At 39.6% G+C, this 16,897-nt stretch overlaps 1 protein-coding gene across 2 annotated transcripts in view; it reads right to left on the bottom strand.

The window, feature by feature from the left end:
- lmx1bb (LIM homeobox transcription factor 1, beta b) overlaps positions 1 to 16,897 on the bottom strand; it is an 80,020-nt gene that overhangs the window by 55,802 nt on the left and 7,321 nt on the right. Inside the window, exons 1-3 of one of the 2 annotated variants that reach the window (XM_057832355.1) lie at positions 15,917 to 16,073; positions 15,589 to 15,708; positions 15,141 to 15,342 (exon numbers count right to left, since the gene is read on the bottom strand). In XM_057832355.1, coding sequence (XP_057688338.1) covers positions 15,141 to 15,342; positions 15,589 to 15,655 — 269 coding nt within the window. In that variant the 5' untranslated portion in view covers positions 15,656 to 15,708; positions 15,917 to 16,073. Of the gene's footprint in view, positions 1 to 15,140; positions 15,343 to 15,588; positions 15,709 to 15,916; positions 16,074 to 16,897 lie in introns of those variants that run through there. The other variant, XM_057832354.1, reaches the window with a different exon arrangement.

Below are 16,897 nucleotides of genomic sequence, written 5' to 3'. Positions count from 1 at the left end.
TATCGAAAAAAAAGGCAAATGACACTGGAGGAGTGTTTTGAAAAGAAAACGAAACCATCGTCAAAGAAGAATTCAAAAAAATCTATCTTGATGTGACAGACGGTGACGTCCACAACAGCGTCAGGTTCCACACACGTTCTGCGGAGCTCACGTTGCGTTACTCCTTAGCCCAAGGTTGAAACCAACAATGATGAGGATGAAGATGATGAAAAAAGTGAGACCGATCTTGATCCGGACTCATCAGATTAGCCACGGGAGAAGCCGAGAGCCTTCCCATAGTTCCATAGTTTAGTTATGTGTAAATAAATTGTTCCTTTGCGATCAAAAGCTCTATTTGTCTTGTTGTTTTGTTATTTTGGAGAACAAAACCATTATTTAGATGTTTGGGATGTCACATAAATGAAAAATAGCTGCGTTAAAGTCAAAGTTATGTTTGAAATGTATGCTTTCACCAAAAGCTACATTTCTCTGTTTTTTTCAACAGAAATTGGAAAATTGCTCAAACTAAGCTATTTTCTAATGGTGATTTCTAAAGAATGGAAATAGATATGAACTTACTTAAATTCTGCTGAAAGAAGAGAGTCTAATCTTTCTTTTGGTGGGTGCCATGTTTATATAGCAATAGAACAGTATTTTCTGTGGGCCTTGCAAAATCAGTCAAAATCTAGTAAAACGGCCGGGAGCGAATGGCCTTGCTCCGGTGAAAATGGCTGGGAGTGAATGAGTTAATATCTGCTTTGGCCTGAAGAAAATAAATATAATAGCACATAAAGAAATTACATAAAATTAATCACAACAACTCACGATTATCTCCAGAAAAATTCTGCAAATGAATCCGTCAATTATCCACTCTCCTTTTTTCCTACCCATTTCCTCTTTGCATTATAATAGGCCATTCACTTTTTCCCCCTAAAATTGTCATGTTGTATGTGGCATAATTGAAAATAATACAATTTGGTTTGCGTGGAGACTGAAAATATTCCCTCAAAGAACAACAGAAGTCTTAATTTTTCTGTTGCAGTGAGCTATTGTGTGTGTGAACATAAATTGCCTTGCTATGTAAGTACTCTCCATTTACCATTTATAAATCGTTGACTAATGTATTCTTGAGTGTCCAGTTGAGTCGCATGTGAGCAGTGGGCCTTTGACACCCTCTATAGCTGCTGAAAAGGCTGCAGCAAAAGCGTATATCGTCTACTTAAATATTGCACAGAATATATACAGTATAAGAGACTATCACATGTCTTATGGGATTCACGCATGACTTGGTGCAATATGACACACTCAAGCAGTAAAACCTAGTGTCAGGATTGGCGATCAGATAGCATAGAATAGGAAGCCCGGATACTAACACTCACAAGGGATTCACACAAATACTGGGTTCTGCACCTCACATGGCTGATTTGTGTACACTCCAACCTTTTCCAATCGCTCATCTTTCTAACCCCCCCCGTTCATTTTTCCTTGGTCATCAGGCCCCCACATGTTGTCAACTGGAAATACAACTGGCTACAGATAGCGTCAACATATTCATAGTTAGTGTAGGCGTTCAATGTATTTCTTGTTGTTGTTTGGACTTATTATGTCTCTCTCTCCTTTTCTTCTTTCCCCTCATAATTCCTTCCTGTTCGCTGCTTTTTACTAATAAACAAGCCATGTTGAATGATCACAATGGGAGTCTGTCATACTCCCATGTGATACATCAAAAATGTTCTGACCAGACACTCAGATTTCCATTCTCCGTGTCAAGCACCTCAACAGGACAGGTAAAAAAAATAAAATAAAATAAAAAATAAAATATTGCACAGAAAACAAAAGGCCCTCTATCATATTGTTTTTTGCAACCAACTGAATTTCTTTAAACTTATAGGCTGCATTTTCCACAACAGTACAGAACAGCAGGAAAGATGTTTACATCTCCCCATCATTTTTTCTACATGTCATACATCAGTGTATGACCAACTGGCTGCTTTGTTTATGATTGCTACTATTTGCTTTACATCCTCTCCACACAGCTTTGATCCTGCTAACCTAATGTGTGTTCACCATAAACATGTACCTTCTGCAGACATTTTAATCACTGCGAAGCTCAATGGCAGGCATGCATGTGGAAGTCTAGCAACAGATAAAGTTGCCAGTTACCAGCAAAGGCACCCAGCCTGAAACACAATATTGTGCTATTTGGTTCTGGATATTTAATTCATCCACATCTATTTGGTTGTTTAGCATATACAGTGCTATAAGAATCCATGATTACTAACTTATTCTTACCTTTGCCAAGGCTTTTGTGTGTCTATTTAATAAACAGCAGTTTTGAATTATAATGACATTTTTTGAGGGAGCAAAGGAATAACCCCAAAATGAAAGTGCAAAGTGTTTTGTTTTTATACCCAATTTTGCATTAATTGATAGACTTTTGTCTTTTTAAATAGATAACAACCATATATTGCTAAAATATACCTATAGATGGATTGTTGGAGATATTTTTTTTTCTCCAGGGAACCTAAATGTTGCAACTTTATATGTCCTGATTTAATTATAACAAGAAGCAGATTAATTTAATGCACAGGGTAGTCTGTTTGTTCAGGTATAATTAAAGAGCGTGTACTTAAAAGACATTTGGGTTGATATAATAAATACAGCAATCGGAGGAATTAAGGGAATGTACATTTGCTGGGCAAAGTAAGAGTTTCCATGAGTGTTTGCCAAAATACCATTAAATGTTATGGGCACACACAGCATGTTGGTCAGCACAGTGGGAGAATGACATCTTACACTGAGCAGGGCCTCTTTCTGAACCATGCAGACGGCTTCAAAAAGAACTTTAACCATCCGGGAAAAACAGCCTGTCAGTAACCAAATTAAAAAAAAAAAAAAAAAACTACTACAATATAAAAAGAATGTCCAACATTTTGTTTTACAGATATCTATGCAACATTCCTTTAATATAAACAGCAACACGCTGATACTAATAAGGCGGCAAGGCCAAAGGCTGTTAAAGAGAATTAGGCAAAATTCTATAAAACTAATGACGCGTAGCGGTGAAATAGTGACAGACGTGACAAAGCCATTCTAACACTTGTCAACAAAGTTTATTACTTCCTTGAAATATCTGTAAAGGAGGAACCATTGACCAAAGGAAAACTGTTTTAAAGCTGGTTGTGTAAATCTCGTTTAATGCTGCTGAACCCTGCGTTATAGGGCTACTTCCAGAAACTGCTTGCTGTTTCTCCTTCCCCATGGTTCCCTCATTACATATCGTCTCGAAGAAATGGCTACCTTTTCATTTCGCCCTCTCAAATATTGCAAACTGTAAGCACTTTCTAAAGTTGTAACTGCCGCCATTGTGTCTGCCAAGATTCTGTCAATTGTAGTTAAGTTTTTTTGCTTTTTATTCCAGTGGCTGTTGTTAAAGGAGGCCACAACTCAAAGTCGAAGTTGTGATACACAGAGGCATGCTGTTTAAGTACAAACTTGATATGAATATTTGTGATCGCATACCGTATCATGCAGCAGTTTGTGGTGGCTACTGAGCGACTAAGTCAACTTCACTCAAAGTATCAACACTTCGATCAAGCATTGGGTGTTTTCTTTTTGTGCATAGAGGAAGGATTTAGACATGAGTCCTGAAGCCCTCCTCTAGCTCACCCCCAGGATAGGTTAGTTCCTAGTGGGATGTTTTTGTGTGGAGAGGCCAACTCTCTTTCTTATCTTCCTGTCATCTCTGTGGGACAGCGGGGCATGACTCCTTCTCTGGCTCCAGAGCCACAGGCTTCCCCTGGACACCAAACTGCTGTGCCTCACTCCATACTATTTTTGTGAGAGTGGTTGTTTAGGGTGTGTCAGAGCCTATTAGCGCCAGAATGTGTGAAAAAAGCAGAGCTGGGTAAAGCAGATTTTGTGAATACGTTTTTATGGCTCATTTTGCTCGTATTGCGTGCCAGCAGATCTGGCTTTACCACATAAGGTCCTGCAGGCGGAAAGAAATTTTTGGACAACCATGAAAGCGTATGACTGACTGTTTGGGATCTGGAGCTTACCTAAGACCATCTGAATTTTTCAGTGTTGGTAAACCACACCACACTGATATTTCAATCAGACCAATTAAAGGGCACTAATGAAAATTCAACAAACCGTTAACATGAATTATTGGCCAGGAAATGTCACTTTAATTTCGATACACAGCATAAATAGGTTTTTGGAGCACTGAGAATGTAAGCATCCAACTACACTATTTGAGTTTTGAATGTGTTGCCAAGACAAACTGGTATACAACGAATGTTAAAACCTTGTTTTGCTCATCACTGTCACATTTTTGTAATAAAAAAAAAAAAAAAAAAAAAAAAAAAGGTGTATCCATTGACTTGACAGGGCGTGGGGCTGATTAATAGGGGGCCTATCTCCGTCAAAGCTGGAGTTGAGCTGTGTCAGAGCTTTTTATCTTGAAAATTCTTGTGAATAAATGCTTAAATCCCTAAATTCTCAATTATTGGTTAAAAAAAAAAAAAAAAAAGGCAGTTAGCATTTATTTTACGTAAATATGTTGAATGTGATGCTAGTCTGTTAGCCAATGTGGGGTCCCCCTTAGTACAACAAAGAGCTTTTTGCGATGAAAAGTCTTGTGAATAAATGCTTAAATCCCTGAATTCTTTATAGATATGGACGTAAAACAGTCTCAATTCTTGGTTAAAAGAAAAAAATTAAAAGGGCAGTTAGCATTTACGGTATTTTACGTAAATATGTTGAATGTGATGTTAGTCTGTGAGCCAATGTGGGGGCCCCCTTGGTACAACAAAGAGCTTTTTGCATTGAAAATTCTTGTGAATAAATGGTAAAATCCCTGAATTCTTTATAGATATGGACGTAAAACAGTTTCGATTATTGGTTAAAAGCAAAAATAAAAAACAGGCAGTTAGCATTTATTTCACGTAAATATGTCGAATGTGATGCTAGTCTGCTTGCCAATGTGGCGGCCCTCTTTGTACAACAAAGAGCTTTTTGCGTTGAAAATTCTTGTGAATACGTAAATGCTTAAATCCCTGAATTATTTATAGATATGGATGCAAAACAGTATCGATTCTTGGTTAAAAGCAAAAAAACAAAAACAAAACAGGCAGTTGGCAGTTATTTTACATAAATATTGTGAACTATGACACCAATGCTGTAGCGGCTAATTTCGCCCATTGATTTATCACAACGTTTCAAAATGCATGCATTGAACAAAAAATATAATATTTACCTTGAATCCTTGAACAAATCACTCCTGAGACAATCCTTGCTGTTTGTATGTGGTACAGCTTTTGTACTTTTTCAACCTAAATCTGGCATTAGATAGCTGCGTGCATGTGTTTGAGAATAACTCCTCCCTACTTGAAGGCGAGGCGCAGTGTATGACAGTTGTGACCCGTCTATATCATTATGAAGTCTATGGTGTATCAAATAAATAAATAATTTGGTCATCTCCGTTAAAGAATACAATATTGGAGGTGGTAAAAGTTTTGAGTTTCAAAATGAGAGCATAAAGCGCAAGTATAGGATACTTGGACAGCTGAGTTCACCCCCACAGATACAGTAGATACTTAGCCACACACAAAACAAGTGTTCTTTCGCAATGAGTAAATGAAACAGATAGTTTAGCTTTAGAAGTGTTGATGTGGTAAATGCCCTGGACATTTTTTACATGAGATAATGACTTAAACAATTTGTGAGAATCAAATAATATATTAGGGTTTTTTTGGTCAAAATTAACTTTTATGACTTAATTTTCTTTAACGATTGTTTAAAACTTAAACGAATTGTTGAATTTGTTACCTCAACCCCTTTACGTTGAACTAATTTATTAGAGTTTGCAGTGTGGATCTCTCTATATACCATGCTATGGTACTTTTGACCTGGAACCTGCAGCCCTGGCTTCTGGTTAGTGTAAGCAGCATGCTACCAGGTTTCCTTCATGTGATGTTTCCAGTCAAAGATGGGACAATTAATCTGATTATAGCAGCAAATCCTCTGACATGTGAAGGCCCTTGTGCAGCCATGTGCAGTGCAGATGTGTGAGACAATATGTACCTGTGTTTATCACAGCGAAGGTATGGCCCCATGTGTGGGCTACAAATATACTCTATGTTCGCCACGATTTATGACAAACTTCAAATGATATTTTGCAAATATGGATAAATCTGATAGATGGGCATTGGATTGCTGATATGAGAGCTATATGAAGTTGTAACTAGATACAAGTAAAAGGGTAACTGGTATTTAGAAGGCCAAATTGAAATATATGGTAAAATAGTAAAGTGTTTGTCAAAGACTTCAGTCCATTTAAAAATGCAATATTCAGTGAATGGCTTTAAGCCTTCACGTTTTATTGGCACAGTTGTACGCAAAGGGCCAATCTTAATGTCAATTATGAGATTCGAGTCAGTCACAGCTCTATTTCTCGGCAGAAATCGGCGTATGTTTGGACCAGTAACTGCAGCCATCAGTATGGGGTGCTGAGGAAGTGGAATGGGGAGCTGACAGACAGACCCTGATACTGCACTTCAACTTAGGTCCAAACCCCGGTGCTGACAGCCAGGATATAGCACTCATCCACCGGCCACAGCCCAAGCACTGGGGCCCAGGCAAGGAGAGAAGGGAGAGCAGGGAGAGAGCCATTTGGCTGATGATAGAGACAAGAGGGTTGCAGGGGTAAAAGGGGGGCGGTGTACGGGATGGCGGTTTGGTGGCACGCACTGCTTACCGCCGCCGAAGCAACATGACCTGGAGGAGAATCCACAGACTACGACGCTTGCCAACAGCATGTCCAATCCTTGGCCAATTGACAGACCCACTTCACAAACACGCAAGCGGCAGAGCTCCTCACGCAGTCACTTGGTTACACACACGCGAACCATTTCACACAGGAATTCAAAACACATGATCAAATGCAGAGATAAACACACTATTAGAAAAAAAAACTGCAAAGACACATTCAGGGCAAAGAGTTTTTAAGTGGCACTTTTCCTATAACTATATTTCACGGTTATTTAACAGACTTAAGTTTGCGGGGGAAAACTGTTGAATACAGACATAACAGATAGTGGCCTCACAGTAGTAGTAGTAGCACTATGTCATTACTGACATTAAAATTCACACAGGACATTCATCTAAAAAAACTTGAACATTTTGGGTCACTGAACATCTCGAGCCAGATGAGTCGATAAACATGACCTCATCAAAACTTCAGCCCTCTGGTATTTGTTGCAAGGCGGATCTTTAGAAGTGACTGCAAGTCAATAAATAATGTTGCCTCAGTGCGTGCAGTGCAGAAGCACTATGAAGTGATGGAGGTTGAGAGGCCACTGGTGACCTCTGCAGCATGCTGCGAGAGAGCTCCACTCAGAGCCAGAGATGTCTCTCCAGCTGGGATCACAGCATAATTTCGGATCTCTGGTTTCAGGGTCCAGCTCCGGCCCAGTCTGAGATGGCGCACCCCTGTGTGCTTATGCTTATAGGGCTAACGTGAGGCAGACAGATACTCAGGGGGTCAGTGTGCTTACTCAGCCCACCTACTCTCAGGAGGAGGCAATGACATGTATTGAGGCCAAAGACTGATTGGGGGCTTATTGAGATGGCGTAATATATTTTGCCTTTTTAAACTGCTGTGGTGGAGTTTTTTTTTTCTTTTTCTCCAAGCCTAAGCCAACTGCGGCTATTTTGGTTGGGATATTTATCTGGCCATATCCTGGGGAATGGTTCTACAAATGTTCTTCCTCTAACAAATAGAAATGTATGTCCAAGAGGGTAAAGAGATACCTATTAGTTAATTAATTACCTTGTATTTATCCTGAATCTGAACTATTCATCGTGACAAGTTCTTTTGAAGAATTTTATGCTTTCAGTTTTTGGGAAAGAACCTGACATAACCCTGGATCTTTTGATTCATTTACAATGAACAAGAACAAAAATAAAAATAATAAACCAGCCATGAGTTCATACTCTATGTAAATCTCACATCCATAGACTACTAGTTCACCGAACGAGCCGTGAGATCACATGTGATCAATGAACACTTTGAAAATGCTTCAGGTTTTATCCATCGAGTCTCTCAGAGGCACAAGATCAGTTTGCAGGAGTTGTGGAATTCCCAACAAGATGCATCTGAAGCAGCTTTCAGAGAAACATTAATACGCAGCTAGCAGAAAAAGAAAGGTAAAGGAGCAAGAGGCAGTGTGTACAGCAGGGGAGCGGGGCGCACAAGATCAGTATCATTTGTACACTGGGATGAAATTTCTTTTGGATTTTTCTTGCCTCTCATGCATAACATTAGTCTTACAGTGGTAGTTTCCTGGATAAGACTCGAGAAGGGACACTTATCTTCTCGACACCCTACTCCCAACTCCCCCATTTTCAAGGCTTTAATGCAGACTCTTCACATCTGCCTTGCCTTTACATCAGCTCCTACCAAGTCCCCATCATCTTTGCCTCCCTCCCACTTCTTCACTCCCCCATCAGGATCATCCAAATATTTCCCCTGGCTGCTTTTTGAAGCTTCCATGGGTCACGGGACCTAATGCACAAATCATGCTGGCTAGCTGCGGGGGTGCTGGTCACAAGAAGCGAAATGAGTCAGACTCAAAGAAACTCAATCTGTACTCTTTTCTTGCCAAGACAGCCATCGACACTCAGTAGGTTGGTGCTAACCAGTGTATTTTGAGAGCTGTCACTGTAGATGCCATCCTGGCAGCAGATTGCAGCCATATTCCCCAGCCACACCAGGCGGACAGACAGAGTGTAAATTCAGTGAGTCTGACAGCCTGCAATGGTTTAACATGGGGTTTAGCCCCAAATACATGCTGTGGTTTTATGTTGATGGATGGATAACCAAATCCGTCTCAATGTTGGCAAGAAAACATAGATGTTGGTTTTTACACTGACACCAGGCAGATAGGATGCGGAACAACGATCGACTGAGAAAGGGTCTCAAAACAAATATAAACATAAAGAATGTGTGTTTCCGTGAGCTCCTCATTGACAATTTCTAATCAAACTTTAAGACTTATAGGAACACATTAAATTCCAGGCTGTAGAAAAGATGAGCCAGCATAAAGCGTTCCTCCAAGTTGCAGAGCTCTGGTTGAGTAGGAGATGCTGGGTAGGAATCTGCAGTGCCAGTTAAAGTAATCACATTGGTCTCACTGCATCTGATCTGCAGTCTAACAGACTTCCAAACAGTTGAATGAGTAAATAAAGTGCCCCGGGGGACTCCCGCGGGAGATGGATTACCACAAGGGTGCACGCACAAAGGAGCTGATGCCCCACAACCCGATGTGAGCTCAAGATAAAAGCTGGCGTTGGACCTTGACCAGCGAACCAGCAAACTTTATTAATCTCACCCTAGACGGAATTGCATGGTTCTGCAAGTCAGAGCTGAGTAAAACCCTTGGAAATTATGTTAGTACATGTGCGGATGCAAACACAAGACAAAGACACCACGTTTAAGCCGATATTTCACTATTACTATTGTGCTTATGTTGATGCGTACACGTCCACTCGTGTGCATAGACCACATAAGATGCATCTCATGCTCACTTGTCTGTGGAGGCCAGGTCTCAGGGGGACTAAGGGCTGTGGCACTCTATGGCCTGGCCCCATTCTTCCCTCTTTTTGGGTCGGACACAAATAAAAGGATTAGGAGCCCCCGTTTCCGTCAGACCCTCTTTTCAAGACAAAGCTCTGACCAGCTTAGTGTCACACTTAATGATAAAAGTGCAAATCTCTGTCAGTCACTTCGGAGCTGGAATACCGGTTTTGGGGGACTAATCTCATTTGATGAAGATTAAAAGTAGTAAGGAAAGAAAGACAAAGAAATGTGTTTTGTTGTATCTGTACAAATATCTAAATAGCTGAAATTTAGAATGACTTAAAGCCTGCGAGATAAGCAGCTAAAAATGGGGTGAACGTGGACCGTAGGAAGGATCTTAGATTAAAGACAAAGAGACAAGGAAAGAGAGCAAGAGGAAGCAACTGCACGCACACATTTGCCCACACCCTCACCAAATGTGGAGAGCACGTTGGCAAACGCACTACTCTGCCCATTGCCATGTAGAGCTAGAATGTGTGACATGAGTGTGAGAGTAAGCCTTGAGCACACAACAGTCTGAATGCAGCACTTGCCACTGTGATGCCAGTCCTCTCTAGTGTATCTGTGAAAAGCCTACGTGTTGGAAAAACATTCCAGACTGGGATCACATATATTCGGCTGGGGCCAACAGTGACACTGTTAGGCAGCAGCAGAGGCTAGGTCTCTATGTTTCACCAGGCTGCCTGAAATAAAATAAAAAAAACAAGTGGGGGCTCCCCTCAAACAAATATGCGTCGCACATGAGCAAAATGAAGCAAACTGATGTGAAATGTTATAACAAATGTGGCAAAAATTTGAAACAGCACGCCCATTATATATGAAACATTTCAATCAGTAAAGTTCTGTTTTAACATCTTAATTCTCTGTATACCAATGTGTAATATGGCAAATTATAATTGAAAACATTTGCTCAGAACGATGCAGTGGCAGTATTTCACACATTTAGACACAATATAATTTGTAAATTGCTTTAATGGTTGTGGTTGCTTTCCCTTTTGTTATGAAAAGTTGTCATGCTGTGAAAATAAACCTGGAGGCCTGAGGACTTGGAGCCAGTAATGAAAATGACTCTGTTGCCAAGCCGAGGACTTTCTCTCTCCAGTGTCACTGATTAGCTTCCCCGATTGACTGACATGTCCCACTGGCTGCCGAACAGCCGGCTTCAGGAGATGAGGTTAAATTGTGGCTACCAACAAATTGCATGCTTGAGTTCCTCTGCACCACTCTGCTATCATGCAGTGTAATGTGAGCACACCGGGCAGATCCCTAGCCAGATCCTTCTCCTTCCCTTCACCACTGCATCCACACACCCAACACACGCATAGTCCCCATTTCAACATCCTTCGCCACCAGTCTGGCCTCTAAAGTGGTGATGGCATTACCGTGGCTGAGCCTCTGTGGCTTCACAAAGCATCCTGCAAAGTGCTTTGCTCTGTGTGTGTGCGCACACCCCCACCACACACACACGCAAACAAATACATCTTCAGCATTTATGTCCACTGAAAAACACCTCAACATATGAAATGCTACTTTGAAAATAAACCTAAAGTAAAAAAAAAAAAAAAATGATTTAAACAATGCAAGTATTCTTTCTAATCTTTTTATATCACTCTTTAAACACCCATTTCACACAGCAAATTATACATGTTTAAGAATATGACACTATTCTATTATTTACGTCATGATATCTCAAAATTGTTGAATTCGTAGAACGTCACATATAATACCGCCCTGGGCAAATGGAGGTAAAATTTATTTTGATTTTTTACAAGTATAACAGAAACCGTTAAAGTGGGAAGACAAAAGATGCATCCGAGTGTGCTGCTTGAACAGTCCAGGCCATGTTGACACAGAACCCAATACTTCCTTACAGAGGAACAGGGTCAGTTCAAGCTAGCTGCTTGCCGAGCACTAAAAATCCCAGCAAGCTGAAGCAATATTATGCAGCTTAGCGTTTCTAACATTAGAGCTCTCTCCTTTTTATTTACACAAGAACAATGCTTAAGACACACTTTTATCCTTTTTAGGGTAAATTTTGAAAAATCGATAGTGGGAAAAGGTCATCCTTCAAAGCACAAAGATCATTTAAGAAAAATGCTTAGTTGGTTGAGCGAAGAACATTTCGTCTTTAATTAAATATAAAATGAGGCTACTGGGTTGACAACATCAACAAGATCTATTTTTTGTTTGTTTATCTTTAGTTTTTTTGTTTGTTTGTTTCTTTTTTTAAAAAAATATGTTTTGTTTTTTGTCTATATGGGCAAGACTGTCGGCATGAGAATGTCCTGGACTGAGTTAAAAAAAAAAAAAAAAAGACACACACACACTCACTTTAGGCCAGCGAATACAGAAAGCCAGCGGTCAGCATCTACCCTACGCGCTGCTGTAGCGTCACAAGCTCAGCTAATTAAAAAACAACAAGTTCACAGGAGGGTACTCCAAACAGCTCCAAAAAGGCAGCTCTCAGCACACTTGGGGATCGTCCAGCATGCATGGGAGGTGAGACCCATTGGGAGCTCCATTTTTATGGCTTCTTCACTGCTGTTTTGATCTAGTCCTCATCCTACTTGGCATGACCTGATTTTAAAATGTGCTTACTACATGTGCTAAAAAAAAAAAAAAAAAAAAAAAACTAAATGCAAGAGTTGTTCATTTGTTGTTGCGACTTTCGGTTAGTACGATCAGGAGTCATTACGGCAGATAAAATATTCTGAAGTACAGTCTGACAATGAACTGTTATTGTGCATTTTACTCCACCCAAAGTTACTGGTTGTATGTTATGTAGTAACATTTTCAGTGTAGTATACCATGGCACTTTCTAACGAGGCAGTCTATTACTGGGGTGCCCAGCACCTTGGCCCTGTGATGGCCTCACTTCATGGACGCCTGCTTTAAGGGAAGGTCCCTGTAGGGAAAAGATCTTTTTTTTTTTTTCTAATGAAGCACAATGGAACTGCGAACACCATTTTGCAAAGGCAAACTCTCTCAGGATGGTGTAATTCCACTTGGCCTCCTACATAGTGTCTGTCTCGTCTGAGCTTGTTTCTCCCGAGTACTCCGACTGCCACCCACCCAAAAGATCTGAACACGGTCACACAGTTTCCCTTGTTTAAGCAACCTTTAGTTTAAAAAAGTCCTAATTTTTCCAAAAGACATTACATTTCAATTTGTCAATTTTGAAAAAAAAAAAATAAAAGCTGTCAAACATATTTCACCTTCACATAAATTCCAATTTCCTTAAATTTAGGTCAAGGCGGCCACAATAAATTCAGGTCAGCTGCTCAAGTGTTTTTTAGGGGTAAAAAAGAAAAACATAAGTGCTAAAAGGATAATAAAATCCAATCTTGTTACTATATAATTGCACTATATGGAGTAAGAGTATAGTTGAACTGTGTTGGTGGGAGTTTTAATAACATGGTACACAATTGTTTTCCCCTGTCTACAGTTAAAGCTGTACCAAAGGTGTGAAAAAAGACTGCTTGCCAATTCCTTGATTTATTATAGCTGGTGAGAGCTGATTACGGAGCATGAATCAGTTGGTGTAGGAATGTAATTAGGCAAGAGAACCTAGAATGCTAGGAGCTCTCTTCACAGCCCCAAGCAGTTTGTGGGCTGACAAATGCATCTTAAATGGGTGTCATAAAAGTCAAAAAGGTGCCAATTACATCCTTAAATATCCCATCACTGCAAGTGGAATAAATAAGAAGAGGGGACACTGTCTGTCTGTATATGTGTGTGGAAGAGTGGCCCTCCGCTTTAGCTTTGACCATAAATGTAAAGGAGTAGGGGGTTGCACAGTGGAAGAAGAATTAAAAGATGTGTTTGAATAACAGCCTGTGAAAGCAGGATGGCACACAGCAGGTTGTTGCTGTTGTGCTCGGCTCTGATTTGATGTGCCACACAAGTTGACACCATTCCATTACCCATTGCAAGCAAGGACAAAAGAAGTCGAGTTCTTAGTAGAAAGATCTCATACACCCCAGTACAACTCACTCTCATTTCTTTACAAACAAACCACTGCAACTACAAGTCGGCCTTGGTTTGTTTTATTTTTTAATGAAGGTCTGTGGAAGAGTTCTTTCTCTCTCAGCTTCCATCATAGTCTAAACGCCAGGACTGTGGTATCCCATAGATACCGCTATGATTTTTACCCCCATTGTTATTCTGCAACTACAATGTCACAAAGCTGATGACTAGCACACACAGCGATGCATGTAACTCTTTGTTGCTAGCAAGGTGTCTAGCAGGGCCACCACCATGTCCCAATAATGGAAGGGGAATTTTTTAAAAGGGCCAAACAAAAAGCTGAACAATTTGATGACACGCATGAAAAGCGAAATAGCAATGAGAAACATACACCCTAGGGTCCTCAAGGCCCAAACAACACTTTGATGCTAAACCACAATATTTGCCTCACCATTATGTGATAATCTTGGTGATGTCACAACAGTAATAGAAAATATAAGAACGTATTAAATGTATTATATATTATTATTATTATTATTATTATTATTATTATTCAACATTTTTTCTGATTCATCCTTTATATAGCTGTATTTAGACTGGGTTTGCATTCTGAACAAATTATATTTATGCAAATTTATGGTTACAATTATGACAACAAAATAATAATAATAATAATAATAATAATAGTAATAATAATAAAAATAAAATAATTGCCATTGCTTTCGTTTTATTAATTTAAGTAGCGACCGTTGCAGAAGCGAAGACTGTTAAATCACGCGTGCGACTGTGTGTAAATAAGAGGCATATACGTTTGCTTTATGGAGTGGACGCGAATGGAATTCTAATAATTCCCTTAAATCAAGAAAACGTGTCAACATGTCCACGCAAATTATAATCGGCGCGGTGTAGACTTAAATGACGCACGTGCACTCATTGGCTATGTTGATGAGGAAGAGAAACAATTACATCTAAACATTTTTGAAATGCAAAACGCGTTAATGTAAAATGTAATACAAAACATTGAGGAGTATATGGAAATAATTATTATTGGTATTATGGACTCAAATGAAATATTATTTAAAAAATATATTTAGAAATAATATAGATACGGAAAGAGTAATTAAAACATGCTTTTTCTAATGTAAGGCCGTAAGTCACGATCGCCCTTTTTTGTTTATACAATAACAACAACAATAATAATAATTATAATAATACAACGCCCGAAATACATTTTGTTTAACCAAAAATCATGAAGCGTTAGTTAGTTTTCTAGGGGGCGTTTTCACTACGAAGCATTAATTTCTTGCAATTGTTATTTATTCATTTTTAAAAATAATAATTACAATACATCTATTAAAATGTCAAATATGGCTTATCACACTTCAATCAATCATCGTGCACACAATCGGCTAGTGAGCAGGCCAAAAACACCACCAAGTATCCTCCAAAACATGCTTACAAGTAAAAAATAAATTAATTAATTTAAAAATATAAGAAGAAAAAGAAAAATAAGAAAAGAAAAAAGAAATCGAAGTTAAATCGCAATTCTTACTGTTGGTAGTCGTGCTTGCAGTAAAGTTTCCTTTCTCTGAAGTAGCAGCTGGTGATGAGAGGCTGTTGACACACTGTGCATTGCAAACACTCCTCATGCCACGACGACTCGTTGACCCTCATCAAGAAGCGGTCAGAGATGGGACGGTGGCAGCCTTCACACACGGTCTGGTGGTGACAGTCCGTCCCTTGAAGGAAAAATTCTAATTCAAGTCAACAAGTGCATCAATACACAATATATATTTAAATTAAAATAAAACAAACAAACAAACAAACAAATAACAGAGGCCTTGAATTCACGCAATTAAATGTCAGGGTGAGCATGCAATTCACGCAGATAAAAATAACTACAGTAGGATAATTAGTCCATTTGCAAAATCAAATAATGCACGTGCACAAAATTTAAATCGTGGATTATTTATTCTTTAACCTTTCCCCCCCCGACTCACCGAGCATGACACCCAGCGCTTGTCCCGATCGCAGCGGATGCTCTTCTATTTTTATCCCGTCCAACATGATGCACGTGTCAGATTGTTCCCCCGCAGAAAGCCGTTCTGGTGACAGCGGACCTGTTGGAAGATCCATAAGAACACACATACACACGAGTGCAGTCAGAGCAGAGAACGGCCCGACAACCCGAATCGCAAAGCGGCTGTGTACGAAACCTGTTGATCAGCCACCAACGGGACTTTGAGCGACACATAAAAACAAATCACTTTGGTCGCGTGTAGAAGGGTCAAGGAACATAAATTGACAAAGTAGAGAGTTCGCTGTCACCTGTAAAACTCAGAACCGAGGACGCGCTTGCTTGTTGTTCGAGCGACGAGTGCGTCAGGGCTGATTTGCAATGCAATCAGAGTTCGTCCAAGAAGAAGACAGCAGACATCAGGTCCAAAGACAAGAGAGTGGAGATGTCCCGGCACCAACTCATGCGGGAGGTTGCTTACTTGCTTGCTTGTGCTCGTGTCGCTGTTCAAGTCTCACATCGTGATTGAGGCGAGTGGATCCTCCCACTCGTGCAGGCATGGCTGCACTTTTTTTCACTCCCCACTCACAAGCATTGGGATGCTATTGGAGTACATTGCAGTGGGATCCACACAGCCCCATTGCAACACAATAACACAACAACAATAATCCTGCACAAAAGAATGATCAAGACAAATATACTACATACCTTAAATCATGCTTGAATTTAGAAAAAAATGTACCATTTACAAAATACATAAATTAAATATTTGAGCAATAGAAAAAAAATGCATGTACAATATAGGGAATCTGTGAGCAAGAGATCATCGCGTGTTTCGTGGCTCTTTTTGTACGCATTGTTTCCATTAGAAGTATGTCCTTCAGCGGATGCACCTGATGATCGGAAGAGATAACAGATAGAAAAGGCCTTGGCTGACCCAAAAAGAAAAAGCAGCATAAGACCAATAAAAATCATCATCATAATTAATATGTTTATTATTGCAATTACATAACGGCAAGGACAGTTATTGCTATTATAATTCGAATGAAAGGAGCATAACAGCATGATCTTCAATAAGTCCTGCCAACCTTATATCTATTTTTCAATGGTTGACAGCGGTGTCTAAACACAAAAATATGTAAAACATTTCATCCACAAATAAAATTTAAGTCAAGCTTCGATGATAAGATTACAATAATAATAATAATAATAATAATAATAATAATAAAAACAAAGAGTAGGCGAGGGAGGCAAAATGCAGGTACGTGCATGAACAAGAAAAATAATTGTCA

This window comes from Corythoichthys intestinalis, chromosome 3 (assembly GCF_030265065.1).
Source record: "Corythoichthys intestinalis isolate RoL2023-P3 chromosome 3, ASM3026506v1, whole genome shotgun sequence".
In the NCBI taxonomy this organism is placed as follows: domain Eukaryota; kingdom Metazoa; phylum Chordata; class Actinopteri; order Syngnathiformes; family Syngnathidae; genus Corythoichthys; species Corythoichthys intestinalis.
The sequence above is the reverse complement of the archived record's forward strand: the minus strand, read 5'-3'. Positions and strand labels throughout refer to the sequence as shown.